General features: G+C 44.8%; 1 protein-coding gene across 2 annotated transcripts in view; it reads right to left on the bottom strand.

Annotated features, from left to right (window-relative positions):
• The window catches only part of LIG1 (DNA ligase 1), a 359,710-nt gene that overhangs the window by 281,446 nt on the left and 62,277 nt on the right, over nucleotides 1–15,987 (bottom strand). For both annotated transcript variants that reach the window (XM_063942666.1, XM_063942665.1), the window contains exon 3: nucleotides 971–1,069. In XM_063942666.1, the coding sequence (XP_063798736.1) occupies nucleotides 971–1,069 (99 nt within the window). The remainder of the gene's footprint in view (nucleotides 1–970; nucleotides 1,070–15,987) is intronic.

A 15,987-nucleotide genomic window follows, 5' to 3' on the forward strand; every position in this document is an offset into this window, starting at 1 on the left:
TAATGACATATTTGCAACAATTGTTGCTACAGAAGGTTCAATTCGAAACGGTGTTTAATAATAACAGTTATCTGGTTAAAGAAATGTTGTTTAAAGGAAGATGATTCTTTGTAACATAAATGTGTATTTTATGGAAACACTTTTTTAATGTATTAATAAATACCTATCAGCGCTTTCTTACACCTCTGCTATAAAGGTATTGTCTTCTTAGTTTCTATCAGGTACACCAGATACCTAATGGGAGCTGCATTTGGTATTTATTAAAGTAACCAACACATATATTTTATATATAACATTTAGAAAAATACAATTAATTCTATCTTCTCTTTTTTGGTGACCAGCAGTAACATGCTGTTAAACATTCTTTTATCGCAAACACTTTACGTTGCAACGGTGTACTAAAAACAAAAAAACCTTTACCAATAACTGGGAAGGGCCATGTTCCCCAAATCTAACCTCCCAATAAATGATTATGTTAAACTTCTGTGATGGCATAAAATCAACTTTTGAACAAATGCAAAAACTTATAGGCCCTACACACATGCCGATTTTTTGAAAGATATGAACGATCTCGTTCATAAATGAACGAGAACTCGTTCATATGTTTCAGTGTGGAGGCTCCAGCGATGAACGATGCGCGGCCCTGCGCTCGTTCATCGCTGGTCCCCCGTCGGCTGTGCATGCAGGCCAATATGGACGATCTCGTCCATATTTGCCTGCACTTCAATGGAGCCGCGTGACGGGGGGTGTGAAGAAACTTCACTCCCCCCGTCACTGCCCCCCCCCCCCCCCCCCCCCCGCCGCCGGGTCGCTCGTCGGCCGTATTCGGCGTCGGGCAGCTCGGCGGCGGGTCGGCCAGTGTGTAGGGCCCTTTACACATTCAATTTAAAAAAAAAAAAAAACACCACAAATCACCCAAAAATGACACCTCCACTTCATTATTTTAGTTTCGGTGAAAGTGTGCACTTACATTTGATCATCGGAACATTTGGCTTTTGGAGGCTCACGCTCTTCAGACTTCCTTTCTTCTTTCTTTTTAGTTCCTCCTGCTTTAGGCTGAAAAAATGACCTTAGGAATGCAAAAGAAACGCAATCATTAAAGCTACCCACCTACTGTAATACTGTGTTACTAGGTTTGAGCTACATTTTTCTAGAGTGAAAATACTGAACAAAAACAGTATATCTGCAACGCATACATTTAATATAGACACCTTACATACCATGGAGATGATAGACACTGCATGAGATGTAAACTCAGTAAATGGGAATTATGTAGCTCTGTGCACTATGAAAATATAAAACGCTTATTTGTAGACAGCAGAACAGAATGGCAGACAAGTGCAAAGGCCTCATGAATGCATACAGGAACAAACAGACAAGTAGATGCAGTGACAGCAATAAAAGTATACGCACCATCACCTGACCAGAAGAAAAATACAGATAAAACAATAGTTACATTAAGGTATTGAATATTCTCAGAATCATAAGTCAACACCCAAACTGTAACAGACGAATAATGTATAAAAGGCGGAACAAAATAGACGCCCTTTGAGTGACAGCTTTTTTCATATCTGATTCCACGCCACATTTTTTTATTTTTTAGGAAATATTGCCTTTGCTCTTCATGAATATAATTGGTGCCTGACCTTTTCTTATACAAATTATACGTTTGTTTATCTATTAGTTTTATGTCTGGTGCTTTGCACCCACTACCGTGATCTGTTTTCAAAGAGTGATAACTAGCATTTAGATTTGTGATGTCTCAAGTTACTGCAGCTGTCTCTTACAATCCCTTTTCTGAGTAACATGAATCATAACCCACATGTACTACTTCCCACGTGCACCGTGCTTTTTTTAAATATGAAACACAAGCAACCTAAGTGTTGAAAGATGGAGAGCATACGCAGTTAGAACATTGTACATACTGCATATGTGTATCATAATTCTATCTATCGAAATCCACACTGAGTAGCACTGCATAATTACTGCACTCTAGGGGGGGTATGCAATTAGAACAGATGCCATTTTGGCCGATCAAAACGGACAGATATCGCGATTAATAACCAATAATCATCATCATGGTATCCAATTAGAGGCCGTTTTGAACAGTTGAAATTGGATCTGCGATCGCGCGAAAACACATGGGATCAAGGATAAGTCCTGGGGGTGTGGTATGGAAGGTAGATAGTAACTAGGTCAACAGTGTCTAGGTCGACCACTATTGGTCGACAGTAACTAGGTTGACAGGGTCTCTAGGTCAAAATGTCGACATGAGTTTTTAATGGGGTTTTTTGTCATTTTCTTCGTAGAGTGACCGGGAACCCCAATTAATGCACCGTGCACCCGCTTCCCTCGTCATGCTTCATGCAGGTTACCGTTCCAAAGTATGAAAAGGTTCAAAAAAAAGAAAAAAAAAACGTGAAAAAAACTCATGTTGACCTTTTGACCTGTCGACCTAGAACATGTCGACCTAGAGACCTAGTTACTGTCAGCCAATAGTGGTCGACCTAGAGACCGGATCCCAAGTCCTGGATCCCATGTGTTATCGCACCCCCCCCGGAAGGCCTCTTTTCGTAGATTATGTGTTGGGAGCCACTGCATAATCCCAGATAACTGCCGGCATCAGGGGGAGGAGAGCACTGCATCGGAAATAATTGGATAGCCCCCCGGGAACATAATTACCTGCAGTCACTGACCGCGGGTAATTAAATACACCCCTAGGTGGATATAAGAAGCAGTGAAACAATAGACAACAGAATGAGTCCAGCAAGAAAACACTGAATGCTATTACAGTGGCAAGTTAATTTGTGTATACGGATTATTATTTATTAAATTACATATACAGCGCCAGCATATACTGTTGCGCTTTACAATTGAGATATACTGTTTTTGTTGTTAAGTTCTGTTTGAACTAGATGTGGTACTAGTTTTAGGCTGTAAGTTCAATTTTACTAATCAGAGAATACACAAACACTACATATCAATTTACTTAAAAAAAAAAAAAAAAAACTATTGGGTGAGTGTTACTGTATATTGTTTCAAGAACACAATTTCTGTTTTTGTTTTATACAGGTCAAACTCAATTTAAGGGAGTTGAGCCGTAGACACTGGTTTTCATGCCATTGTCACTGATCACAAGAATTCAAATATAAGTAAAATCAAGTAAAAGTGCTCATAGTACCAAACTACTAAGGAATTAATCTGCAAAAGAAAGGATTTCATACAATTATTATGGGGCGATTAAAGTGTTTACTCGCTAGCGCAGGTCAAGTCTCAAGTGCAATATTAAATTGTTTGTGCTGCTGGGCGCGAGTTAATGGGTGCTCATTACTTATCATGCATGTTTTGCCCAAATGCACCAGGTTTTCATGCGTAAAGCGGCTAAACCCTGCGAAAAAATACTGGGTGTGCTGCTATTGGGCGGATTTCCTCTCTCCACCTCAAAGTTCTGCTAAAGGTGTGATCAGAAATAATGGGTGCCCGCGGCACTCGCTCCCAGCAGCACAAGACAACTGAATAGCTCCCGTCAATTTAGACGGGAGCTGCGCCGTAAAAAAAATATATATATATTTTAACTTCTCTTTGGTGATTTTCGTACTCCGGTACAGTCTTCTGAAAACAATATTCGGCCACAAACACATAAGTAATATTTTATTATAGTACAACGAGAACTACGTCAAATCCCAGTAAACAGAAATGAAATGTAATAAATTTACAATCCCAAATTTGCACTTGGTATTACTTGAAGTTACACAATTTTCCCTTTTCTATGAGCTTTATCAGAACACTTAGGAATAGGATTGGTATAATGTTAAAATATGTTTTTTTCGTTATTCACTGTTTATTGATATCAATGCGAAAGTGTGCCCCAGAAAAGGTTTTTTGTCTGTCTCAGCTAAGCTATGCCGCTCACACATACCCACTGTGGAGACCAGTGTCTCAGATAACACATGATCAGCATAGGCGTGCGCAGCACATTTTATTAGGGGGTGCACCGTCGGAGGGGTGTGTCTAGCACCGCCTTTTGGGCGTGTCTAGCACCATCTATTGATGGTCAACGCAATATAAAATATCCACCCTTGTACCAATCCTAGTAATGAAGATGCATTGTCAGATGTTGTAGTGTGCACCAAACAAACACCCCTGATGGCACTCACTGCAATTACAGTGCTCCTCCTCAGCCTGGTCTGGATCCCCCTCTCTTTCCCCTGCAAGCTGCAGCAGCTTACTTACAAGTCAGTCACTCACTGACAGTCGCAGACTAGTACTGCTACTGCTGGAAAAACGAGTGACGTGTCAATGTTGCTGCCGACCGCCTGCCAGTATTGAATTTGTCTTCCTAAGAGGAACGCTGGCTGCATGGTGATCCTCATCAGTGGCTGGCGTTGGCATAGAATAAAAGGAGAGAGGTGGGCGTGTGGCGGGTGTGACGGGTGGGCGTGCGAGGAGCATGACGTCATCACGTCACATCACACAGTTTTTGTACATGGAGATGGAGCCAGGAGTTTGAAAGCCGGTGGCAGTGGCACCCTTGATTAACTCAGGCATCCGGTCAGTAATGCAGTCCTGACAGGGTGCAGCGCAGAGGGGACAGTAATCAGCCTGCTTGGCGATCGCTGCATCAGGCATGTGAGATCGGGGTGCTGGACATTAGGGGGTGCCCTGCACACACCTATGATGATCAGGCTCTGCTGGCCATGCACAAGATCTACTGGGACAAGTTCTGGGACATGTGAGAAGCCCTGCCGAGGGCTTTTTAGAAGTTAATTAGGAAAGAGAGGGGGATGGGGGGGGGGGGTTTGGATAACAACACTGCAATGCATTCAAAGACGGAAGTTAAGAAATTATTTTATTAATTAGTAGAAATAAAGTGTTACTTTATCACCAGGAAGGCATGTGAAGTCTATGACTATCTAAAGAAAGTAAAATATTCATGAACGGGGGCAATAAAAACATCAACTAAGAACCGTTGTAGGAGTAATATAATGGGGTCTGGAATTGTATTCTATAAGCTCCAGACTAACTAGTATTACTGGCCCAAATAAAAATAGTAATGACATTACTATTTAATGACTATTAGGTAGTACAGAAACCGTTTGGAAAAATGGGATATTAAAAACCTACTCTAAATCTCAAAGCACACCCATCTTGTGTGTCCCTGACAAAAGGACAAGACGCCCTGATGTAAACAAATTATAACTAAAGGGTAAGATGCCTGAAATACTGTAACAACTTTAAACTATCGGCACATTGGTGGGATGACATTATTTGTCAGTTTATTTTGCAACACTCCAAAAAATAAGATTTTACTTACCGATAAATCTATTTCTCGTAGTCCGTAGTGGATGCTGGGACTCCGTAAGGACCATGGAGAATAGCGGCTCCGCAGGAGACAGGGCATAAGAATAAAAGCTTTAGGATCAGGTGGTGTGCACTGGCTCCTCCCCCTATGACCCTCCTCCAAGCCTCAGTTAGGATACTGTGCCCGGACGAGCGTACATAATAAGGAAGGATATTGAATCCCGGGTAAGACTCATACCAGCCACACCAATCACACCGTACAACTTGTGATCTGAACCCAGTTAACAGTATGATAAAACGAAAAGGAGCCTCTGAAAAGATGGCTCACAACAATAATAACCCGAATTTTTGTAACAATAACTATATACAAGTATTGCAGACAATCCGCACTTGGGATGGGCGCCCAGCATCCACTACGGACTACGAGAAATAGATTTATCGGTAAGTAAAATCTTATTTTCTCTGACGTCCTAGTGGATGCTGGGACTCCGTAAGGACCATGGGGATTATACCAAAGCTCCCAAACGGGCGGGAGAGTGCGGATGACTCTGCAGCACCGAATGAGAGAACTCCAGGTCCTCCTCAGCCAGGGTATCAAATTTGTAGAATTTCGCAAACGTGTTTGCCCCTGACCAAGTAGCTGCTCGGCAAAGTTGTAAAGCCGAGACCCCTCGGGCAGCCGCCCAAGATGAGCCCACTTTCCTTGTGGAATGGGCTTTTACCGATTTTGGCTGTGGCAGGCCTGCCACAGAATGTGCAAGCTGAATTGTACTACAAATCCAACGAGCAATCGTCTGCTTAGAAGCAGGAGCACCCAGCTTGTTGGGTGCATACAGGATAAACAGCGAGTCAGATTTTCTGACTCCAGCCGTCCTGGAAACATATATTTTCAGGGCCCTGACAACGTCAAGCAACTTGGAGTCCTCCAAGTCCCTAGTAGCCGCAGGTACCACAATAGGTTGGTTCATGTGAAATGCAGAAACCACCTTAGGTAGAAATTGAGGACGAGTCCTCAATTCTGCCCTGTCAGAATGAAAAATTAAGTAAGGACTTTTATATGATAAAGCCGCCAATTCTGACACACGCCTGGCTGAAGCCAGGGCTAACAGCATCGTCACCTTCCATGTGAGATATTTGAAGTCCACAGTGGTGAGTGGTTCAAACCAATGTGACTTTAGAAAACTCAACACAACATTGAGATCCCAAGGTGCCACTGGAGGCACAAAAGGAGGCTGTATATGCAGTACCCCTTTTACAAATGTCTGAACTTCAGGCATTGAAGCCAGTTCTTTCTGGAAGAAAATCGACAGGGCCGAAATTTGAACCTTAATGGACCCTAATTTTAGGCCCATAGATAGTCCTGTTTGCAGGAAATGGAGGAAACGACCCAGTTGAAATTCCTCTGTAGGGGCCTTCTTGGCCTCACACCACGCAACATATTTTCGCCAAATGCGGTGATAATGTTTTGCGGTTACGTCCTTCCTGGCCTTGACCAGGGTAGGGATGACTTCATCTGGAATGCCTTTTTCCCTCAGGATCCGGCGTTCAACCGCCATGCCGTCAAACGCAGCCGCGGTAAGTCTTGGAACAGACAAGGCCCCTGCTGGAGCAGGTCCTTTCTCAGAGGTAGAGGCCACGGTTCGTCCGTGAGCATCTCTTGAAGTTCCGGGTACCAAGTCCTTCTTGGCCAATCCGGAACCACGAGTATAGTTCTTACTCCTCTCCTTCTTATGATTCTCAGTACCTTTGGTATGAGAGGCAGAGGAGGGAACACATACACTGACTGGTACACCCACGGCGTTACCAGGGCGTCCACCGCTATTGCCTGAGGGTCCCTTGACCTGGCGCAATATCTGTCTAGTTTTTTGTTTAGACGGGACGCCATCATGTCCACCTTTGGTTCTTCCCAACGGTTTACTATCAGGTGGAAGACTTCTGGGTGAAGTCCCCACTCTCCCGGGTGGAGGTCGTGTCTGCTGAGGAAGTCTGCTTCCCAGTTGTCCACTCCCGGAATGAACACTGCTGACAGTGCTATCACATGATTTTCCGCCCAGCGAAGAATCCTTGCAGCTTCTGCCATTGCCCTCCTGCTTCTCGTGCCGCCCTGTCTGTTTACGTGGGCGACTGACGTGATGTTGTCCGATTGGATCAATACCGCCTGACCCTGAAGCAGGGGTTTCGCTTGACTTAGGGCATTGTAAATGGCCCTTAGTTCCAGAATGTTTATATGAAGAGATGCTTCCATGCTTGACCACAAGCCCTGGAAATTTCTTCCCTGTGTGACTGCTCCCCAGCCTCTCAGGCTTGCATCCGTGGTCACCAGGATCCAATCCTGAATGCCAAATCTGCGGCCCTCTAGTAGATGAGCACTCTGCAGCCACCACAGAAGAGACACCCTTGTCCTTGGCGACAGGGTTATCCGCTGATGCATCTGAAGATGCGATCCGGATCATTTGTCCAGTAGATCCCACTGAAAAGTTCTTGCATGGAATCTTCCGAATGGAATCGCTTCGTAAGAAGCCACCATTTTTCCCAGGACCCTCGTGCACTGATGCACTGACACCTGGCCTGGTTTTAGGAGGTTCCTGACTAGCTCGGATAACTCCCTGGCCTTCTCCTCCGGGAGAAACACCTTTTTCTGGACTGTGTCCAGAATCATTCCTAGGAACAGTAGACGTGTCGTTGGAATCAGCTGCGATTTTGGAATATTTAGGATCCACCCGTGCTGACGTAACACTACCTGAGATAGTGCTACTCCGACTTCTAACTGTTCCCTGGACCTTGCCCTTATCAGGAGATCGTCCAAGTAAGGGATAATTAAGATGCCTTTTCTTCGAAGAAGAATCATCATTTCGGCCATTACCTTGGTAAAGACCCGAGGTGCCGTGGACAACCCAAACGGCAGCGTCTGAAACTGATAATGACAGTCTTGTACTACAAACCTGAGGTACCCTTGGTGAGACGGGTAGATTGGGACGTGGAGATAAGCATCCTTGATGTCCAGAGACACCATATAGTCCCCTTCTTCCAGGTTTGCTATCACCGCTCTGAGTGATTCCATCTTGAATTTGAACCTCTTTATGTAAGTGTTCAAGGATTTCAGATTTAAAATTGGTCTCACCGAGCCGTCCGGCTTCGGTACCACAAACAGCGTGGAATAATACCCCTTTCCCTGTTGTAGGAGGGGTACCTTGATTATCACCTGCTGGGAATACAGCTTGTGAATGGCTTCCAAAACTGCCTCCCTGTCGGAGGGAGACTTTGGTAGAGCAGACTTCAGGAACCGGCGAGGGGGAAACGCCTCGAATTCCAGTTTGTACCCCTGCGATACTACCTGTAGAATCCAGGGGTCCACTTGCGAGTGAGCCCACTGCGCGTTGAAATTCTTGAGACGGGCCCCCACCATGTCTGAGTCTGCTTGTAAAGCCCCAGCGTCATGCTGAAGACTTGGCAGAAGCAGGGGAGGGCTTCTGCTCCTGGGAAGCGGCTGCATGGTGCAGTCTTTTTCCCCTTCCTCTGCCCCGGGGCAGGAAGGAATGGCCTTTAGCTCGCTTGTACTTATGGGAACGAAAGGACTGAGTTTGAAAAGACGGTGTCTTTTTCTGCTGATGTGAAGTGACCTGGGGTAAAAAGGTGGATTTTCCAGCCGTTGCCATGGCCACCAGGTCCGATAGACCAGCCCCAAATAACTCCTCCCCTTTATATGGCAATACTTCCATATGTCGTTTGGAATCCGCATCGCCTGACCACTGTCGCGTCCATAACGCTCTTCTGGCAGAAATGGACATAGCACTTACTCTTGATGCCAGGGTGCAAATATCCCTCTGTGCATCACGCATATATAGTAATGCATCCTTCAAATGCTCTATAGTTTTTTCACACCCCACATAATACCCTTCTTTGTGGTACTTGTAGTGTCAGAAATGTTCAATGCCTCCTTCATTGCCGTTATCATGTAACGTGTGGCCCTACTGGACATTACGTTTGTCTCCTCACCGTCGACACTAGACTCAGTATCTGTGTCTGGGTCTGTGTCGACCCACTGAGGTAACTGGCGTTTTAGGGCCCCTGACGGTGTCGGAGACGCCTGGACAGGCACTAATTGATTTGCCGGCTGTCTCATGTCATCAACCGTTCTTTGCAAAGTGCTGACATTATCACTTAATTCTTTAAATACGATCATCCAGTCAGGTGTCGACTCCCTAGGGGGTGACATCACTAACCCAGGCAATTGCTCCGCCTCCACATCATTTTCCTCCTCATACATGTCGACACACACGTACCGACACACAGCACACACACCGGGAATGCTCTGATAGAGGACAGGACCCCACAAGCCCTTTGGAGAGACAGAGGGAGAGTCTGCCAGCACACACCAAGCGCTATATAGCTATATATATATATATATATATATATATATATATATATATATATATATATATATATATATATATATATATATATATATACACAGGAATAACCTTATATAAGTGTTATTCCCTTATAGCTGCTGTTTATATAATTTTTAGCTGCCAATAGTGCCCCCCCTTCTCTTTTTTACCCTGATTCTGTAGCAAGTCTGCAGGGGAGAGTCAGGGAGCCGTCCTTCCAGCGGAGCTGTGAGGGAAAATGGCGCTTGTGTGCTGAGGAGATAGGCTCCGCCCCTTCACGACGTCCTTATCTCCCGCTCTTTTCTGTAAAAATGGCAGTGGTTAAAATACATCCATATAGCCCAAGAGCTATATGTGATGTATTCTTTTGCCAACCTAAGGTATCATCTGTTATATTGCGTCTCAGGGCGCTCCCCCCCAGCGCCCTGCACCCTCAGTGACCGGAGTGTGAAGTGTGCTGAGAGCAATGGCGCACAGCTGCGGTGCTGTGCGCTACCTTAGTCTGAAGACAGGATCGTCTTCTGCCGCCGATTTCACCGGACCTCTTCGCTCTTCTGGCTCTGTAAGGGGGCCGGCGGCGCGGCTCCGGGACCCATCCAGGCTGAACCTGTGATCGTCCCTCTGGAGCTAATGTCCAGTAGCCTAAGAAACCCAATCCACTCTGCACGCAGGTGAGTCCGTTTCTTCTCCCCTTAGTCCCACGATGCAGTGAGCCTGTTGCCAGCAGGACTCACTGAAAATAAAAAACCTAAAATACACTTTTATTCTAAGCAGCTCAGGAGAGCCACCTAGCCTGCACCCTTCTCGTTCGGGCACAAAAATCTAACTGAGGCTTGGAGGAGGGTCATAGGGGGAGGAGCCAGTGCACACCACCTGATCCTAAAGCTTTTATTCTTGTGCCCTGTCTCCTGCGGAGCCGCTATTCCCCATGGTCCTTACGGAGTCCCAGCATCCACTAGGACGTCAGAGAAATGTTGCATTTTCCCTGCACAGACTGTCTCTAGTAAGGTCCCAGCCACTTCCTAGCTACCATTATGACATATCATAACGCACCCGTGGCTGAGGGTCATGCCACAGACTTGAGCAATTTTAGTCTTTTGATAGGTAGCTTTCAGTGGAGAAAGAGCAAAGTGAATTTGTGGACTTAGCATATTATCAACTAAAATTCTAAATTATTATGGATGTCACAGCAGTACCAACGCTGACATCGGTACTAACACAGACACCAGTACCAACGCTGACATCAGTACTAACACAGACACCAGAACCAACGCTGAAACTAGAAGAAGACAAACTATTGGTACTTCGCTTCAGCCTTATAAAAGCATTTGTTGTTGCTGTAGTGGTTTACGCGATTTACAAGTGTTGCAAGACCTTCTGGCCAGAAAGAAGGAGAGAGATCGATACCGAGTCGAATGTGGTCACGGATCCAGAGAGACAGCCACCCAGTGATAAAGAACAACCTGCCTGCCAGCCGGAGAGAAAGGATTGCCTGACAGTGGAACCTGATTGCTTTATAGCCAGTAATAAGGAACAACCCGACTACCAGCCAGAGCAAAAAGATTGCTTGCCAGCCAAAGGGGACTAGCTTGCCTGCTACCAGCCTGAAACCCAAGAACGGCCCATGACGGCAGCACTGACAGGCAGTCTCTCTTCTATGTCAGCGATTCCCCTAAAGACAATGGCGGCTTCCGATCAGCAGGAGAGACGAGGTGGCAGCAACCTTCTTCCAGGTTCAGGTGTGGCAAACTGGCTCGTGCTTCTGGCAACTATGCCACAGTCATCTCCCATAATCCAACGACCAAGAAAACCAAAGTAAAGCTGCCTTCTGGTTCAAAGAAGGTCATCTCTTCTACAAACCGGGTAGTTGCTGTTGGTGAACGTATTAATAAACCCATCATGAAGGCAGGGTGTGCTTACCACAAATACAAGGCTAAGAGAAACTGCTGGCCACGTGTCTGTGGTGTGGCCATGTACCATGTAGAACATTCCTTTGGTGGTGGTAACCATAAACACACTGGCAAACCAACTATCTAGAGAGATGCTCCAGCTGGTCATAAAGTTGGTTTCATTGCTGATCGTCGGACTGGTCAACTACGTTGCACAAAGACTGTGCAGGAAAAGGAAAACTAAAAATATTCTATATTTACAGAATAAATCCTTTAAAAAAATAACATTGAGTGTTCTGTGTATAGTGCTTCCTAAATATCTTATCATAAATATGCAAAATAACAATTTTATTCTCAAACTAATACAAATTGTTGCTACTGAGCTGGCTAACATTGAAGATGAAGTTGGATCCTTCAGTCATGGGTATGGCAAGAATCAGCAAATCTGCTTTAAACACTTTTTATTGAAGCCCTATTTTTTCCCCAAAGTATTAAAATATGTTCAAATTAATAATGGTACTGGTTTTCTATTATAGACAATAGAACCTGTTAATGGTTATAAATGGTCTCCTACCCCTACATGTTATGCTGTGCTCCAGCTTTTGTTCACTGGGAAAATCTGTGGCAACTGCAGGAATGAAACTATAATTAAATACAGTGACAAGGATGGCTGTTGCTGGAAAAGCATTCCTGTGTTCTACAAAAAAAGGAGGTGTGCTAAGGAGTATGTCTGAGGATAAGCAACCAAACACAATCACTTCCACTGTAGGTGTACGGACTTTTGAGGGCAAATTCAACTGGAGGCAAGAAAAGCGTGCCCAGACCCTTCTGGTAGGCAGGTGCACTGTCACAGAGCTCTGGAGTCCCTCTGCTTCCAGCACGGTCCCAAAGACATAGCCAGTCTGAGGCCGCATTTTACACACGCCGGCCAACACACAGACACTACAGACAGGCTACTACACAAACACCCTCAGCGATAATTATTATTTATTATCCTTTATTTATATGGCGCCACAAGGGTTCCGAAGCGCCCAATTACAGAGTACATAAACAAATAATCAAACAGGAAAACAGCAATTTACAGTTGACGACAATATAGGACAAGTACAGGGTAAATAAACATAGCTACATCAGCAGATGACACTGGAATAAGTATCAGGTGGCAGAAGACTGCTGGATTTGGTGCAGCTGAAGATTATTAAAGTAAGAAAAGGGTAAGCACATGAGGGAAGAGGGCCCTGCTCGTGAGAGCTTACATTCTAAAGGGGAGGGGTAGACAGACAGGGGTGAGACAGATGGGGTACATGGAGAGTGTAGAACAGAGGGTTAGGATGAGATTTGGCTGGGTTTGGTGAAGAAGTGGGTCTTGAGAGCCCGTTTGAAGTTTTGTAGAGAGGTGGAGAGTCTGAGGGGGAGAGGTAGGGAATTCCAGAGAAGTGGTGCAGCACGTGAAAAATCTTGGAGGTAGGAGTGGGAGGAAGTAATCCATAGGCAGGAGAGTCGGCGAGCATTAGCAGAGCGAAGAGGACGGGTGGGAGTGTAAAGCGAGATAAGATCAGAGATGTAGATGGGAGAGGAGTGGGTGAGGGCTTTGTAAGCAAGTGTGAGAAGCTTGAAATGGATTCTGAAAGGGAAGGGGAGCCAGTGAAGGTCTAGTAAGAGAGGAAAGGTGGACGTAGTGCGTTTGGTGAGGAAAATGAGCCGGGCAGCAGCATTGAGGATAGATTGGAGTGGAGAGAGGTATTTGTCAGGAATGCCAGTCAGGAGGAAATTACAGTAGTCCAGTCTGGAGATGACCAGTGAGTGGATAAGAGTCTTAGTAGCATCCTGAGTCAGAAAGGGTCTGATCCTGGAAATATTTTTTAGATGAAAACGTCAGGTTTGTGAGAGGTGCTCAATGTGTGGTTTGAAGGAGAGGGAGAAGTCAAGGATTACTCCAAGACAGCGCACTTGGGGGGTAGAGGAGATAGTAGTGCCATCAATAGATAATCCCTAACCACTTTTTAGACTGACCACAGTCTGGTTACAGTGCAGCTATATGACCACACAGCGGGATGGGCGCTCCACTGTAGATACATCAACTTTATCACAAGCATAGCTGCAGACCCCGAATGGCCATCTATAGAATATTTTAGACAGCAAGTACTCAGACAACAACACAGCTATTATTATATATCAGCCCTCAGTTATACTGTTAGCATACAAATAGTCTGGTGACATCTGTACATGTATTGTGGCTGCAGTGTAATTCTACTGTTTATGTTCTGTGTCTGTTCATTACATGGGGCAACATATGCATGTTCAGCAAGTTAATGAACTGACTACCTAGTAGTCAGGTTCACTACGTATGAATATGAACTGTCGTTGGATTTTTGTTGAGAGCCGGAAAACGATACATTTCTGTAAACGTTATTGTATAAGCAATCAGAAAAACAATGTTTCCATTTGCCTTGATACATATATGGCCGCCATCTTGGAATTTACTAAATGGCTGCCGGAAACAAATGTTTTCGTCTATAACTCGGCTTCTACACAATGTGATCACTCATGCATACATCCTTGATAAGTATGTACCAACGATCTTGAATGCAGATAATGACAGGTCAAAAGCTGTATGAAGACTATGTATCAGAGCGAATAAATGGAGAGGTCAGCCTATGAGCACCAGTAAAGATGGAAAACAACAAGATGTTCAAGTCTGCAAACAAGAAAACCACAGTAAAACTACGAGACAACTCTGTGGATCTGAAGAAGACCAAGGAATTGTTTGACATAATGATGGTTCTGGCCAAGTCCAACAGAGACATCGACCAGAAAAAAGGCCATTGGAAACCAAGAATTCACTGTGACAACGAGCCTTTTTGGCAACAGCAAAAACTCCACAGGAAGATCAGCAGCAAGGGGATGGGATGGACACCACAGCAGATGCAGCAAGGGGATGGGATGGACACCACAGCAGATGCAGCAAGGGGATGGGATGGACACCACAGCAGATGCTACAAGCTACAAGATAGCCCTGGTAGATGGAATGATTCTTCTGCAGAAAATGGCCAAGAAACCTGCAACTGTAGTGACAGTCAAAGATCTCAGTGAATGCTTCAACGACAGGCTGATGTCGTTCACACGAGATTATGATGAAATCATACTTGCGTTTGACACATACAAGGAAGAGTCTCTGAAATGTGCTACTAGGGATAAAAGAAGGCAAGGAAGAGCACCAATCCAATATAAAGTCACAGATGACAAACATAAAACACATCCCAATGACCAGGTTCCTTTCACATGAAAAGACAATGGCTGACCTGGCCAACTATCTTGCTGCAAAGAATCTACAGTACAATAGCACATCAAACAAACTGGTCATCACCTCTTCGTCAGGGCATACCAGTTGCAAGAGAGACTTGCTTTTCCTGGATAACAATCACGAAGAAGCAGACACACTACCAGGCTGTCCTGACATCACAGCGAAATCAAAGCAGATGCACGGATGGTTTACTTCTACCCAGACACAGATGTCCTAGTGTTAGTCATAGCAAACTATGACCTCATGCTGAAGAACACATACATTTCTATGGCCACTGGGGTTATGGAGATAGAACCAATATGGAGAGCCATAGGGGCAGAGAGAGCAAAGGCTTTGCCAGCATTCCATGCGTTCACTGGCGCTGACACCACTGGAATGTTCTCTCGTATAGGCAAAGCAACCTGGCTGCAACAGATATAGATGTAATACGCTCTCTACAGATACTTTCAACAGAGACAGAAGTGACGAAAACTATGTTGGTCACTCTGGCTAGCTTTGTCTGTGCAGCCTACTCCCCCAAAAGCCATCCACATCAAGATAATTCCAGAACTACGATGACATCTCTTTTGCAAGCATATGGCGGAAAGTGACAAGCTACCTCCTACGCTTGAAGTTCTGAGACAGCATGTCTTGAGAGTCCATATCCAAGCTAGAGTGTGGGGGCAGGCCTGCATTGCTCTGCATGCTCACAAGCAGTACGATGACCAGCTGAAACCAACCATGACAGTTGCCATTCCAGCTCCAAAGGCCATCATTGAGATTGTTCGCTGCAAATGCAAGACAGAATGTTCATTTGCCAGATGTTCTTGTAAAACAAATAACTTACCCTGCACCGACCTTTGTCAGTGCGGCAGTGAGTGTCAGAATGATGAAGACATACAGAACAACTATAGAAGCGATGATAACGAAGATGGCGACATTATTTAAAGACTCATTGTATTATTGCATTGAAATTGGTTACAAAATTAATTATATATTATACAAAATATACATTTATTATATACTAGTTGGAGTACCCGGCGTACTGTTTACAAAAACAAATGTAAATATTAAACACACAGTATAAACATTGTAGATAGCTGAATACCCGTGCTTCGCTGCG

This window comes from Pseudophryne corroboree, chromosome 10 (genome assembly GCF_028390025.1).
Source record: "Pseudophryne corroboree isolate aPseCor3 chromosome 10, aPseCor3.hap2, whole genome shotgun sequence".
Lineage (NCBI taxonomy): Eukaryota > Metazoa > Chordata > Amphibia > Anura > Myobatrachidae > Pseudophryne > Pseudophryne corroboree.